This window comes from Citrus sinensis, chromosome 6 (assembly GCF_022201045.2).
Source record: "Citrus sinensis cultivar Valencia sweet orange chromosome 6, DVS_A1.0, whole genome shotgun sequence".
NCBI lineage: Eukaryota > Viridiplantae > Streptophyta > Magnoliopsida > Sapindales > Rutaceae > Citrus > Citrus sinensis.
The window spans coordinates 5578874-5592688 of record NC_068561.1 but is presented as its reverse complement, the minus strand read 5'-3'; the positions used below and the strand labels follow the sequence as shown (position 1 = coordinate 5592688).

Genomic DNA, 13815 nt, shown 5'->3' with positions numbered 1-13815 from the left:
ACTCTCTATGTATTAGAAGCCAAGATCAAGAAAGAAGGTGTGAATATAGTTGTAAAAGATTATGTGTTGAGACATGCATAAAAGGCTTGGTCACGTTGGTGAGAAAAAGGTTGGAAACTCTTGCCAAAAAAGGATTGTTACCCAAGTTTGTAGGTACGTCCCTCAAGACTTGTATTCATTGTTTAGCTGAAAGACACATATAGTAGCTTTTAAAGATTTTCTCCATCTAGAAAGTCGCATATCTTTGATTTGTTTCATACTGATGTTTGCAAGATGCAAAGTAGATCAATAGGAGGTGTACTTTATTTTGTAATTTTTATTGATGACTATTCTAGAAAAATGTGGGCTTTTGTTTTGAAATCTAAAGACTAGGTTCTTTATATGTTCAAGTTCTTCCATGCTTATGTTAAGAGAGGGACAAAAAGAAAATTAAAATTTGTCAAGTGATAACTCCAGGAAATGAGAGTTATCATTGCATTTTTAAACTTAAACTAACATTAATTAGAGAGTAAATGATGTGTTTTTATTGTATTTTTAGTTACATTTTGCATGAGCATCTATTTAATTTAATTTTAATAAATTGATTGTCTTTTAGATCAATATATGCTCTAATTATGTGTATGATTATAGGTGATAAAAAAGCACAAGCTTTATGGTTGGAATGTTGCAATAGCAAACTTGCAGAAATAATAAAGAACTTGTTTGAATTAGAGAAGATGTTGTAGCAATTATTGTAGCAATACAGAGAAAATACAAGTAAGACTACCCGCGTGTTAACTGACAAAGCAATTACAGTCGGCACAAAAAGATATGCGATTTGAGGTTTCCAAAAAGAGACACATGTCCATATGCTTTTGGTTGCTCTAATTTCAAGATATAAAAAGAGTACATGTAAAAAAAAAAAAGAGAGAGAGAGAGCCGTTACTCAAGAAAAATAATGGAGATAAAAAGAAATTGAGGAGAATAAGAAAGTTGAGGGCTGCAGCAAGAGATTTGTTTAGAGAAAAAGAATGAGAGATCGCAAAACCCTCAGAGAGGGACGACTGTAATTTAATGGATCTCAATTTCTACTTTTTATTAGCTTGTTTTGATCTCTCTCTAGAAATGTATTTGATGGTCAAACGTTTGTTGTTACTATTTTATTGCTTATCATGAACTAAACTTTGATCTAGTTGGGTGTTAAACAGCTTAATAGTTATTTGACTTATTCATGTATGTTGCTTAGAATCTGCTGTAGCATTTTTTCTTAATTTTACTTATTGCAAATCTCTATTTCGGTTGACCACCCATTTAGTAGATACTAAGAAGGAGTCTTAAAAATGTTTGACTTAGTGAAACAAATCAAGACAATACATGGTTTTAAATTAGGTTTCCCAAGTTGAGTTAATCTCAATTTGAATAGGGTCATGCTTGATCTAAGATTAGTGAAGAATTAGACATAGGAATTGTAGGACAATAGGAATCTAGCAAGCATAATGTTATATCTAATGTTAGCATAACAACTTGTCACTATTAAGTTACAATAGATATAAGATATCCAACATGCGACCGCTGAGAGTACATGAGGGATTCTGCCTAGTGCTTTAGTAGATGTTGTAGCAACATAACTATAATTGGAAAAATAATTAATGCCATTAAGTGAGTTTAATCACTCATCTACTCCTTTCCTATTGAGTACATCTTTGAGTTTTGACTTGAGATTTTCCTTATTGAATTTTGTTTATTGCATTTTTAATTTTGTTAGGTCATTAATTTCATCATTAATTTTATTTTAATTCGAATGACATTGCACTATTAAGATTGCTGTAACAAGTCCTATAACATCAATCCCTGTAGAGACGATCTGAATACTCATCATTATATTACTTGTTGTGTACTCTTGCACATTGATACCTATAGCAATACGCATCAACATCATGGCAGACAATGGTGGTGAATATAAAGGACCATTTGAGCAGTATTGCAAATTCCATGGAATCCAACTTGAGAATACCAAAAATCCCTCAGCAAAATGGTGTTGCAAAAAGGATGAACAGAACAATTAAAGAAAAGATCAAGTATATGCTTTATGATGGCAAGCTTCCGAAATCATTTTTGGTAAAGGCTATATTTGCTGCAATTGATTTGATTAGCCTTTCTCCTTCAGCTCCTTTAGATGGTGATGTACTTGAAAGAGTTTGAACCAGAAAAAATATTTCTTATAAACACTTAAGAGTGTTTGATTGCAAAGCATATGTTCACATACCTAAAGATGAGAGATCAAAGCTTGATGAGAAAGCCAAGGAATGCATTTTCTTAGGCTATAGACATAAGAAATTTGGGTAGAGATTATGGGATCCAGCGATAATGAAATTGATCAGAAGTAGAGATGTTGTGTTCCTTAAAGATTAGATACTTGGTGATGAAAAGAAAAGTTATGAGCCTCAGTTACCTCTAGAGATTCCTATTATTCCAACTTCAGTTTCTCCACCGGTAGTTCATGATGATTATGGGGGAGTTAGAGAGAATAATAATGATGATCCAGTAGAAACAGTTAAGCAAACACCTCTGTAACCACTTGCACCACCAATTGAGTTAGAATTGAGAAGATTCACTAGAGAGCGTTGACCTTCCACTAAATATCCCCCACGTGAGTATGTGATGCTTACAAAAAGAGGGGAGCCAGAATGTTTTGAGAAAGCTATATCTCATCAACATAAAAGTGAGTGGGTTAAAGCTATATAAAAGAGATGAAATCTTTCAATGAGAACCACTCTTATGACTCAGTAAAGCATCTTAAAGGAAGAGGACAGTGAAGAACAAATGGGTTTACAGGTTGAAGACTGAGAATAATTCACAATAGCGATATAAGACTAGATTGGTTGTGAAGGATTTTGGTCAGAAGAGTTGATTTTGTAGAAATATTTTCTCTTGTAGTAAAGATTTCTTTTATCCAAGTTTGTTATGGAATTAGCAGCTTGCTTGAATTTGGAGATTGAATAGCTTAATGTAAAGATAACTTCCTTGTATAGTGATTTAGAGGAGAAAATATATTGGAGAAATACGAAGGGTTCAATATCAGAGACAAAAGAATTTGTATGCAAGTTGAAGAAAAGTTTGTATAAGCTGAAATAGGCACCAAAACAGTAGTACAAGAAGTTTGATTCTTTCATGAAAAATCATGGTTTTAGCAAGACTATGTCTGACCGTTGTGTTTTTGTAAATAAGTTTGGTGATAATGATTTTATCATTCTTTTGCTTTATGTAGATGACATGTTAATTGCTGACCAGGATGCTAGTAAGATTTATAATCTAAAAAAAGAGCTTAACAAGTCTTTTGCAATAAAGGACTTGGAATCAACAAAATAAATTCTTGGCATTAAAGATTTCCGACGACTAAAATTTAAGAAATTATGGTTTTCTCAAGAAGCATATATTGAAAGGGTTCTTGAAAGATTTATTATGGGCAAGGTAAAATCTATTCATTTTCCATTTGCAAGCCACTTCATGCTTAGTTTCGAGCATTGTCCTACAAGTGAGAAAGAGAAGTAATAGATGAGAGGAGATCTTTATGCTTCAACAATTTGTAGTTTGATGTATGCCACGGTTTGTACAAGACCAAATATTAATCATGTAGTTGGTATAGTTAGTTTTTCTCTAGTCTGGGCAAAGAGCACTGGACAACAGTAAAGTAAATTCTCAAATATCTCAGAGGCACTTTCAGAGCATATTTATGTTTCGGTTGTGACAAACATGTGTTACAAGTGTACACAAATGCTGAAATGCTAGGAGATGTTGATTCTAGAAAATCCTATCAAGATATTTGCTCACCTTTGTAGGGAGAGCAATCTCATGGCAGTCCAAATTTTAGCAGTGTGTTGCTTTGTCTGCCCTATGATGTAGAGTATATTACAATCACTGAAGGTTGTAAAGAAACCTTACGGATCAATAATTTCTCACAAGAACTTGGTGTGAAATAAGATAACTATAATGTGTACTGCGACAGTCAAAGTGCCATTCACTTGGCAAAGAATTCGACATATCATTCTAAGTCCAAGTATATTGATGTGAAGTACTATTGGATACAAGGCGTGCTTGCAAAGAAACGGTAGCAACTTGAAAAGATTCACACAACGGAAAATGGATAAGATATGATGACAAAGTCATTGCTTAAGGAGAAGTTGAAAACCTTCAAGTAGAGAGCGAGCTTGGTGGTGCCCCCTAAATGATTTAGAGGGGGAGATTTGTTCGGTTCATCTCATTTGGGTGGCCTAAGCCTAAGCTTTATTTATTTGGGTAGGTAAGCAATTAGAGGAAACAAGTGGGGCTAAGTGAAATTAGCCAATAGAAAATGTTATATAAAGAAGAATAAGTAAAGGCGGCAGCAACATTAACAATAGCAAGAGGACAAGAGAGAAAGAGAGAGAAAGTGGCGTAAAATTTATTTTGCGGCAAGGATTTCAATATTTGATTGGACGATTGGAATGTGATCTTAATTCCATTTTCTCATAATTTTGGAGGGTAAGTTCCTAGCATCTCTCTCTACAATCATATCGGTTTTTATTTTTATTTTATCCTCTCGTTGGCTGTTATTTGAGATATCCACTTATTGGAGAGACATCTATTAGGCTATTATTGTAAGTCAAGATTATTGAGATTCTTGATGTTGTTAGCCTCTAGTGTTATGCAGAGAAAAATTTATGTTATAATCTCATTAATATAGTGCAAGATTATATTGGATTACGGTCCCGTAGTTTTCCCATTTTAGATTTTTTACTTAAAAATCTGTCTTTTATTGTTGATTTATTTTTTTGAATTGAGTTAGTTTATTTTCCGCTTATTAATTTGTGTTACACATTCTGTTTTAATCACATAAAGAAGGAAAAAAATTGTTTCTGCTTAATTTTCAACTGCTTATGTGGATTCTTTTCCGAACAAATCCAAACCTATCAATGTTTCAAATTGTTCAAAAAATACTAAAATGCTTTTGGATATTTTACAAGGAACTAAAACAATGTAATAAACTATTGAACTAAGTCATAGGATTTGTCTAGGGAATTTATCCGTGACGAACCTGCTTTAAATTTTTTATTTTTTATTTTTTGTCATTGAAGACCATTTTTTTTTCCAGTGAAAGTGACAATGGTCACTTGGACTCACTGCAACCATAGTGCACAATTATATATAGAGGTATGCACATCATTGATTGTTAGTTGAAAACTCTGTGGTGACCCTTTTTGATGAGTAATCGAAGGAGATGACGACACTCTAGACGGGATAATATCTTGGATCATAAGAAATGACGGGTTTGAGAAGTAATGTTAAATTAATGCAAGTTTAATGAGGATAATATGATGCATAGTTACATTTTGTGTTCAAATTTAGGTTTTATATTTGAATTTTATCATTTAAAATTAACATCGGTTAAATAGAGTTAAAAATTAATTACCGAAACAAATACATTTCGTTGTTATAATTCATAAAATTTCCACAATGATTACTATTTTTTTCAGCATAATAGCAAGATTATCTTATAAACTACAAAATACCAAACTGGCCCCAAATTAAACCTATACATACATACATACGTACATATATATTATATATATATATGTATATGTATATGTTTATGCATATGCATAGATAATGGTAACTTATAGATGCTTAAAATTTGTATCAGAATGGAACTAATCTATATCTCTGTGTGTACAAAATTTCATGAATAAGGCTTCGTGCTGGATCAAGTACTTATAAAATAAATTATCAATCTTGATCAAGAACAAATCGAACCCTTAAACCTCTCGATTTGGCGATATTATTATTATTATTATTATGCTTCTTGAGACAAGATTTGAGCCCTGCTCTCGGCAGCAGTTCTTCATCAACTTTGTGAACATTCTCAAGCAATAAATAAGCCTCTTCCTCTGATTGTTGTTCATTTTGGTGAGGACCTACGTAGTTTTGCCATTTCTTAACTTCTTGTTGTTTCTTAGGAGAGACAACAACACTGTCCCTCTGCTGGCAGCTTGTTACTGATTGCTTTCTGTAGAATTTACGTTGGTATTTCTGATCACCAGTACCAACTGCAGCCGCATCATCACACTTGATGTTCACTTTATAATTCTCTGGATATTCCGTACCAAAATTGTCTTTCTTTACAAGGCGATGAAACTGATGATGATGATCATCATCATGGTGATCATCATCATCATCATACTGCAGTCGGTAATAATATTTTCTCTCTGTAACTTTCGGACGAGGGCTGAAGCCACTGAAATTTTCTTGTTCATCGCGATCATGCCCTTTTGACTGCAGCAAAAGACGAATGGTGTGATAAGGAACAACATAAAAGACTCTACCAGGTTTCAAAATTGATTCAGGCCGAACTACAATCCATGGAAACTTGAACACATCCGGCCTCGTAACACAGTGTCTAGGGTTTCTTTTCATGACTTGTGCGGCAGTGATTGGGCTCCTGTACAATTCTACAAAACCTCCAGGATACACAAGTTTTAATACATCATTCTCTCTGGAAACGGAACACATTTTTAGTAATTAGTCAGAAAAATTTAAATAAATTTGCAGAAAAGTTTTGAAAGAAGGAAACCGAGAGGATTAGCAGCTCTTGTTTCTCAACTTATGCACACCCTCAAGGCTAAGGGCCAAAAATATTTTTAGCGGATAAACTTATGCAGACGCGGGAGTATTCGCTCTATTATGGCGCTCAAATTGGACGCCATTGAAAAAGTTGAAGACAAAACTATAGAAATTTTCAATCTCTTGCCTTGTAATTCTATTTTATTTTATTTTTTATTGGTAGATCCTACGTATATATTTTTTATAGTTATCTTATATATAATATCCTATATGTTGTCTATTAGCTTAGTGTCTTTTTTAAGGTTTTCCAAGATCAATTATGCTTCACATTTAAGATTGAAGTTTAGGAAGGATTATATAACAAAATCTCTTCTACTTTACTTAGAGGTTAGGACTTGTTTGTTAAATATTTGATGTTTAAATCCTTTCTAAAATTTGCTTGTATTTTTTTTTTTAACTTATTTATGATTTCTGACATTTACATTTAAATAGAAAAATAAATTTTTATAACTTTTATCTCCATGGAAAAAAGGTTCGAATGAAAAGTAAATATTATATTTGAAAATATAGAATATATCTATTTTATTTAATCATAATCCTTTTTTTGTTTTGATTTATAAGGACATAAATGTCAAATAACCATGTTTAATATGTTTTTTACTTATGAAAATAAATAAAATGCCACTAATATTTAGATATTAAAAAATGAAAATAAACATATCATTCAGATATTCGTATTTAGACCTATTCAAATTTTAGAAAAATTCAGACACATTCAATTTTAAAATAAAAGAACAAATGCTACCTTAGTTTCTAATTTATGCAATTAATCAATTAGACTTTTGTATACTTTAAAATTGTATTTCTATGAAATCAGATAATTAATTGCATAATTAATTAGTTGCCCACTATTAAGCCAATTTTTTGACTCAGCCCTCACTTACCCCTCTAGTATGTACATCTTATACTGTAAATTAAAATCTATTTTTTTTTTTAATTTGAAAGGACATAAATGTCCAATAACCATGTTTAAGATGTTTTTTACTTATGAAAACAAATAAGATGCTACTAATACCCCTAATACCCAGATATTAAAAAAAAATATATCATTCAAATATTCGTATTCAAATCTATTCAAACTTCAAAAAAATTCAAACACATTCAAATTTCAGATTAAAAAAAAAATATACTACCTTAGTTTCTAATTTATGCAATTGACCCATTAGACTTTTGGCTACTTTAAAATATTATATATATCCCATTATTAAGCCAGTTTTCTATTTCAGCACTTACTTACCTGTTATGGTTGTTTGTCTATGGCAGGAGGATTCACGTCCTTATGTGGTATACTTGATCACACTTGAAAATATGAGACAAAATGAGATGAATAAATTGATTGGAGAAGATATTTTATCATGTTGCTAGTTTCTCTTCTTCGCCTTTACCATTGAAACTTGAAAGTGGGCTTGAGCGGGCTATAGATTTTAACATAATGGACCGACGAATATAGTCGATTACATTATTCTTTCTTTATTACTTCCTAGAAACAACCAAATACCACACATGAAACCTTCGGTATTCACATCTTATACTATAAATTAAAAAATAAACAACACTTTTTTCAATAAAAATTATGTTCTTATCCACCTTTGCTGCAGACTCTTTCCATAACACATGTCAATTCCTCACGCCACCATGCTACCACGTTTCAGTTTCTTCCCATGCACCGTTGGATGAGGTTGCGGCCTCAGCATAATTAATAATTATTTTGTCATTCTCTTCTCTCTCTCTCTCTCTCTCTCCCTCTCTCACTTATGAACTCACAGTTCAAAAATATCTCCATTGATCCACCACCATCACCGTTAACGGAAATGGAATTCCAAGAAGAAAATGAAAAAGAAGAATTCTTGCCCTTAATACTAAAACCATCAGAATGGTTCACTAAACTAGTGTCTTTACAAGCTGATATGATCTACAACTGCATAGTCAACCTCTCATCACCAATTTGTTCTCTCTTTTCTGTTGCCTCTGACTCTTATCAGCGTGCCGAGAAAACAGCAACAAGTGTGGAAATGGCAGTGCAGAAAGTGCCTTCGAAACTCACTCATGGCAGTGCAATAATGCTCAAGAAAATATGTTTTGGGGTTCTGGGTGCCATTCAAGTTTGCATGCTTATGATGTTTCTGCTTGTTTTAGCAGCTGTTTTGGGCGTTGGCTTGGTGCAATTGTGGCTAGAGGAGCCTGTGTTTGTGAGAGACAGATTGTTCTTTGATTACACTGATGCTAATCCTCAGGCTATTTTCCCAGTTGCTGGTGTTCGCTTAGCGGGAAAAGGCAAGAGCCAAAATGGGGTACCTGTTGGCCACACTTATCAGGTTTCATTGCTTCTTTTGATGCCTGAATCAGCATATAATCGAGACATTGGGGTTTTTCAGGTATTTTAAATACATAATCTCTTTAGTTTGTTACAATTGATTATTAAATTTTGGTTTGACGGGGCATAACCGAGAAACCTTTAACTTGTGTAGGCTTAACATTAAAATCTATAAAAATGAGGGGGTCCAATGTAAATGATACAGAAATTATCAAATTAAAGTAGCCTTTTTTTTTTTTCATATTTAGACAGGTCTGAATTTGTTGTGAAGTCTAATGCGTCCCAAATTTGAACTAGGTGTGAATATGAATACGAATATCTTTTATTTTCTTTTTTCTAATATCTAATATAAGTGACATCTCGATTATTTTTTATAAATGAAAAATATTTTAAATATAATTATTTGACATCGATGTATTTACAAATTAAAAAAATTAAATTTTATAATTTGAGAAATAAACATATTTTATAGAAACGTTTTTATAATATTTTTCTATTTAGATAAAAATTACAAAAATTTACTTATTTAAAAATTTAAATGTAAATTATACATAACTTATAAAAAAACAAACAAGCAAATTTTAGAAAATGTTTGAAATTAATGAAATTTTATAAAATATTTGAAATTAATAAAATTTCAAACTTCAAATGTTTACCAAACACAAACAGCTCCTAAATCTGTAAGATTCAGTCCTTTGTTATGTTTGAGGCAGTAGTATCGCAAGTGACCAAAATTGGTTTTATTAAATAAGTTGTTTTATCAGTTGAGTACAGAAATCTTGTCCAACAATGGGAATGTGATAGCAAAATCTAGCCAGCCATGTATGTTGCGATTCAGCAGCCTCCCGGTACGACTGATTCGAACATTTCTTATGGGAATACCCCTTTTACTAGGAATTTCAGATGAAACCCAGAAAATTACTATCAAAATTTTGAAGCACAAAGAATGGAATGAAAGAACTGGAGCAATCAGAGTTACATTGAGTCCAAGGGCTGGAACTTCAACTCCCCCGCAGTTGTATGAAACTGAAATCCTACTCAACTCGCATCTACCTTGGAGTAAACAGCTTGTCCACGACTGGAAATGGACATTTTATGTTTGGACATCAACTTATATATACATTCTGCTACTCATAATTTTAATCAGCTGCTGTAAACAAGTCTTATTTCCACTAACAGTAGATACTTTCAGAGATCAAGAACCTGATAGCGTCGAGACAAATTTGACGCCTGAAGAGGTGAGAAAACCGCAAAGATGGACCAGATATGAAAAGGAAATTCCAGAATCATTGAGGAGATGGCAACTAAGAAGAAGAAAACGAAAGGCAATCTATTTACATGAGTTTGTGCCCAGTTCCAAAACTAGCGCTGCCTCATCAGCATCAAGCGTTAAGATAACGAGGGAAGATACTACTAGTACAATTGTGGAAGAAGAAATTGGGGACTCTGAATCAGTGTGTCTAGGAGGTAGAGTTCACTAGATCCCTTTCAAAAAGACTTTCAAATATGTATTTTGCGCGAAAAGGATCAGTACTCGGCTGGTTAAAAACTAATGGAATTCATTTCAATTGATCCTAATGCGAAACTGGGAATTTTATAAGAAAAATTCTGATGCTAGCAGCTTACGAAGCCTCCCAATCATTTCAAAAAGTTGACCAAGTAAAATTTCAAAGACAAGTAAAAGTAAAAGAAACATTAATTTAACCGCAAATGACAATTTCTTCTGCAAGCTCTCACAAGAAACTGAAACCTGGAGGAGAAAGTAGACCAATCAAAATAGTTGACAAGAAATTGAAACAAGGAGGGGAAATTGGACCAATTACTTTTGTTAAAGAGGCACGATATGACTGAGTTATTCTCTGTAGAACTAAAAGAAAAAATATTAATGAAAATGTGGTTATGAAAATGTGGATTTTAAACAGATGGTACTGATGCAAGGAATCTTTTGAAACTCAATTCTACCATTTTAATATTCAAACCACAATGTGATTGATAAAACAGTGTTGTATCAAGACTATGTTATCATACTTAGACGTCAGGCTAAATGTGATTTATAGAAGGCAAAAGATTATACAAGAGGAGAAAAGAGGAGTGAACTAAGATACATAAGCAATGGAAGGAAGCAGAAAAGTAACCATTTGAAGAGTACAAAAATAAATATAACTTCTATTGTGTTTCTGCACCGTCTTTGTTTTGCTGAGTACACCAATAAATATAACTTCTATTGTGCTTAGGCACCGTCGTGGTTTTGATTCTCAGGTACTTTATCTCCATTCTTGGTGGGTTTGCTTGTTTGTTCCGAGACAATCTGGCCAACTTTGACATATTTTTCCATGAATTTATATTCCCAATCTTGCAGAACTTCAAGCTCAGAATCACTAAGGCCTTCAATATTCCCAGTTAGGTCTTGAGGGTCAAAAGACATAAGAGCTAAGGCTCTACTGGCGTCCCTTCCAGCAAACATTGCATATGGCCCTCCAGGTCCATAGAACATCCTGCACAAGAAGGTTGAGTAAGATCCGTGTTCAAGTAAATGAAATTTAGCAAGTAATAATACATTCATCTTTAGAGATAACAGTAGCAAGCTTCAGGAGAATAGACTATAATACAGAAAATTAGATAAATTCAATCGTCACGGCTTCTAAAGAAGAACATGACTAAAGCGGCTTTATGTTGCCAAAGATCAAAATTGAGAAATGAAGTATGTAAATTGAATATTTCAGATTACTGAAGTAAAACCCAAATAATAGCAAATTGGCTGGAGAACTTGTCCTTAGAAAAAGCCTAAATTGAATGTGAAAGTGATTTCAAAGGCATTGTGTAAAGTTTAGTCAGATTATAACCAAAATCCATGCAACACAACATCACTTCATTTTCTCTTAATGGGTCTCTTAATTTGATCTACGAATTTCCGGCAAAGTCCAAATCCAACTCCAACATTGTAACTAATAGTAACTTCACCATAGATCATCTTTGGAACCTGTTTATCCTCGGACAGGTTCATAGAAAGTAAGAGTGCATCATGTGTAAACTATCCCCAACTTCATTTTTCCCATCCAACTCTCTGGCTAAAAAACAACCTTAAATAACTTTTTTAAAAGATAAATACGAATTCTCACAGAAACTAAGATTGTATGCCTTCGCTCTAGAGTGTTAGCAATAATTGAAATAAGGGTGTCAACAACAAACTGAAATTCAATTTCGCAGAAGCTGCCATGCCAATGCCTTACTCTTAAAGGGATTGGACGCTATTTCTGTGCTTTGGCTTTTAAATCACAACTCCTAAGAAATTGATGCTCCAGCCGTAATAATGTCTAGTTAATATGAATTTTGAATTACTGAATTTGACAATTAATAAAGACAATTAAAGATTTTCATCAAACAAACGATGTCTAAATCTCAATAAGGCAAGTTCTAACCCAATCAATCAATGAAGAGCAGTTCAAACAAGAAAAACGCTACTGAAACAAAAAAAAAAAGAAAAAAGGATTGAAGCACTATGCCTGGAGCGAGAGACGTCGTAGATTTGTCCCTTGATAGCCATCAAAAGAGGCTTATTAGGGTCAGAACCATCATAAGCTCTCAACTCATGTTCAGTGACTTCTCCTAGCTGCACCGTTTCGGGGATCACCGTTTGGTTCGAAAAGTTAGCCGCCGTCGCCGCCGACGCCGCGGCGCTGGAGCTGATGAGCTTGTTCTTCAAGTCTTCTGGCGGCTCTGGGTCAACGAACATGCTACAAACCGTTTTATAAACCACGCACATAAGGGCCAGGATTGTGAAGAAAGCCGCCGGTGATAGTCCGGTGTAGGTGGTGACCGTGTCCATCACCGCTGCGAAAAACGCCACCATTGTGTAAGCTTCTTAATTAATTTGGGTCTTCTTTTTCTTTAATTTAATTTTAAAAGAAGAACAAAGCTCACCAACCAAAGATCGCTCTGCTCGTAAGTTTAACCCGCCGCTCCAAGCACAGCAACCTCGAAATGACTTTTGAAATGACTATTTTATCTTAGATGCAAAAGCATATTTATCAATTTCTATTTTAGATACTGATGCAAAGTAAGAAAGTAAAAAAATCCAAACTAAATTAAAATTTATAATATTTAAAAATATTTAAATTAATTTATATTATAGTTTAATTTGGTTTCTTATTTAGACTTTTATTTTTTAGGCATTACTTATTTAAGTTACAGTAGTGCTACATATTTTAAATTTTTTATCCCAAAAAGTTATCCCAAATGACATATTATTAATTGAGTGGTTGATAATTCTTTACAAAATTCAAGTGAATTAATTATATTATCTCACCAATTAATTGATAAATGACACATCATTTGGGATAATTTTTTGAGATAAAAAAATTGGGATGTGTAGCATTACTCTTTAAGTTATAATCTTAATTTCTGTATAAGTCTTGTTAAAATAAGTTTTTTAGTCAAATTAAGATAAGTCGTAGTTATTATAAATAAGTGTCTTTTGTAACTTTACAAGCAGGCTTTGATTATTTCTTACAATAAATTATATATTTGAGCTCAATGATATATTCAATTTCAAAACTCTGTGTGAGTTTTTGTGTTTTAATTAATTCTTGACATTTTGCATAATCAACGAGTCTCAAACCTCTTCACAATATTCTTTTGAATCAACGTGAATTTACTTTATTCTTTCATTTGGGTGTTCTCTAGAATCAATGGAATATTAGAACATTACACTTCCGTTGTATCAGTTTAGTATTAGAGCTAAAACATGGTATTACAAATCTACCCCCCATTACCACCAAACCTGCTCTTTTTTATTTTTGAATTTTTTTCCATTTAGTTTCTTTTAGTTTATTTCAAGAAAATAAAAAATAAAAAATCTCAAATTA

The 13815-nt window shown here is 32.8% G+C and overlaps 2 protein-coding genes across 4 annotated transcripts; one reads left to right on the top strand and one right to left on the bottom strand.

The window, feature by feature from the left end:
- The first annotated feature begins 8343 nt into the window (after positions 1–8343).
- Positions 8344–10528, top strand: LOC102612125 (seipin-1). The gene is made up of 2 exons (XM_006491766.4): positions 8344–9011; positions 9715–10528. Exons 1-2 carry the CDS (start codon positions 8391–8393, stop codon positions 10429–10431), a joined length of 1338 nt encoding a protein of 445 aa, XP_006491829.2. The 5' UTR covers positions 8344–8390; the 3' UTR covers positions 10432–10528.
- A 457-nt stretch (positions 10529–10985) lies between these two features.
- On the bottom strand, positions 10986–13008 carry LOC102625236 (membrane steroid-binding protein 2-like). 3 transcript variants are annotated; one of them, XM_015534408.3, is made up of 3 exons: positions 12872–13008; positions 12454–12781; positions 10986–11445 (listed from the first exon to the last, which is right to left on the bottom strand). In XM_015534408.3, exons 2-3 carry the CDS (start codon positions 12774–12776, stop codon positions 11181–11183), a joined length of 588 nt encoding a protein of 195 aa, XP_015389894.1. In that variant the 5' UTR covers positions 12777–12781; positions 12872–13008; the 3' UTR covers positions 10986–11180. The 3 variants fall into 3 exon arrangements, with proteins under 3 accessions (XP_015389894.1, XP_015389895.1, XP_006491794.1); XM_015534409.3 differs by having other exon boundaries at positions 12876–13002; XM_006491731.4 differs by having other exon boundaries at positions 12454–12945.
- Positions 13009–13815: the final 807 nt, after the last annotated feature.

Bases quoted from the DNA above. Each gene is read 5' to 3' on its own strand.
- LOC102612125 (XM_006491766.4), top strand. From the start codon at position 8,391: ATGAACTCACAGTTCAAAAATATCTCCATTGATCCACCACCATCACCG. The intron at 9,012-9,714 runs GTATTTTAAATA...TTGTTTTATCAG, and splicing joins GAGACATTGGGGTTTTTCAG to TTGAGTACAGAAATCTTGTC.
- LOC102625236 (XM_006491731.4), bottom strand. From the start codon at position 12,800: ATGGTGGCGTTTTTCGCAGCGGTGATGGACACGGTCACCACCTACACC. The intron at 11,446-12,453 runs GCATAGTGCTTC...CTTCTTGTGCAG, and splicing joins TACGACGTCTCTCGCTCCAG to GATGTTCTATGGACCTGGAG.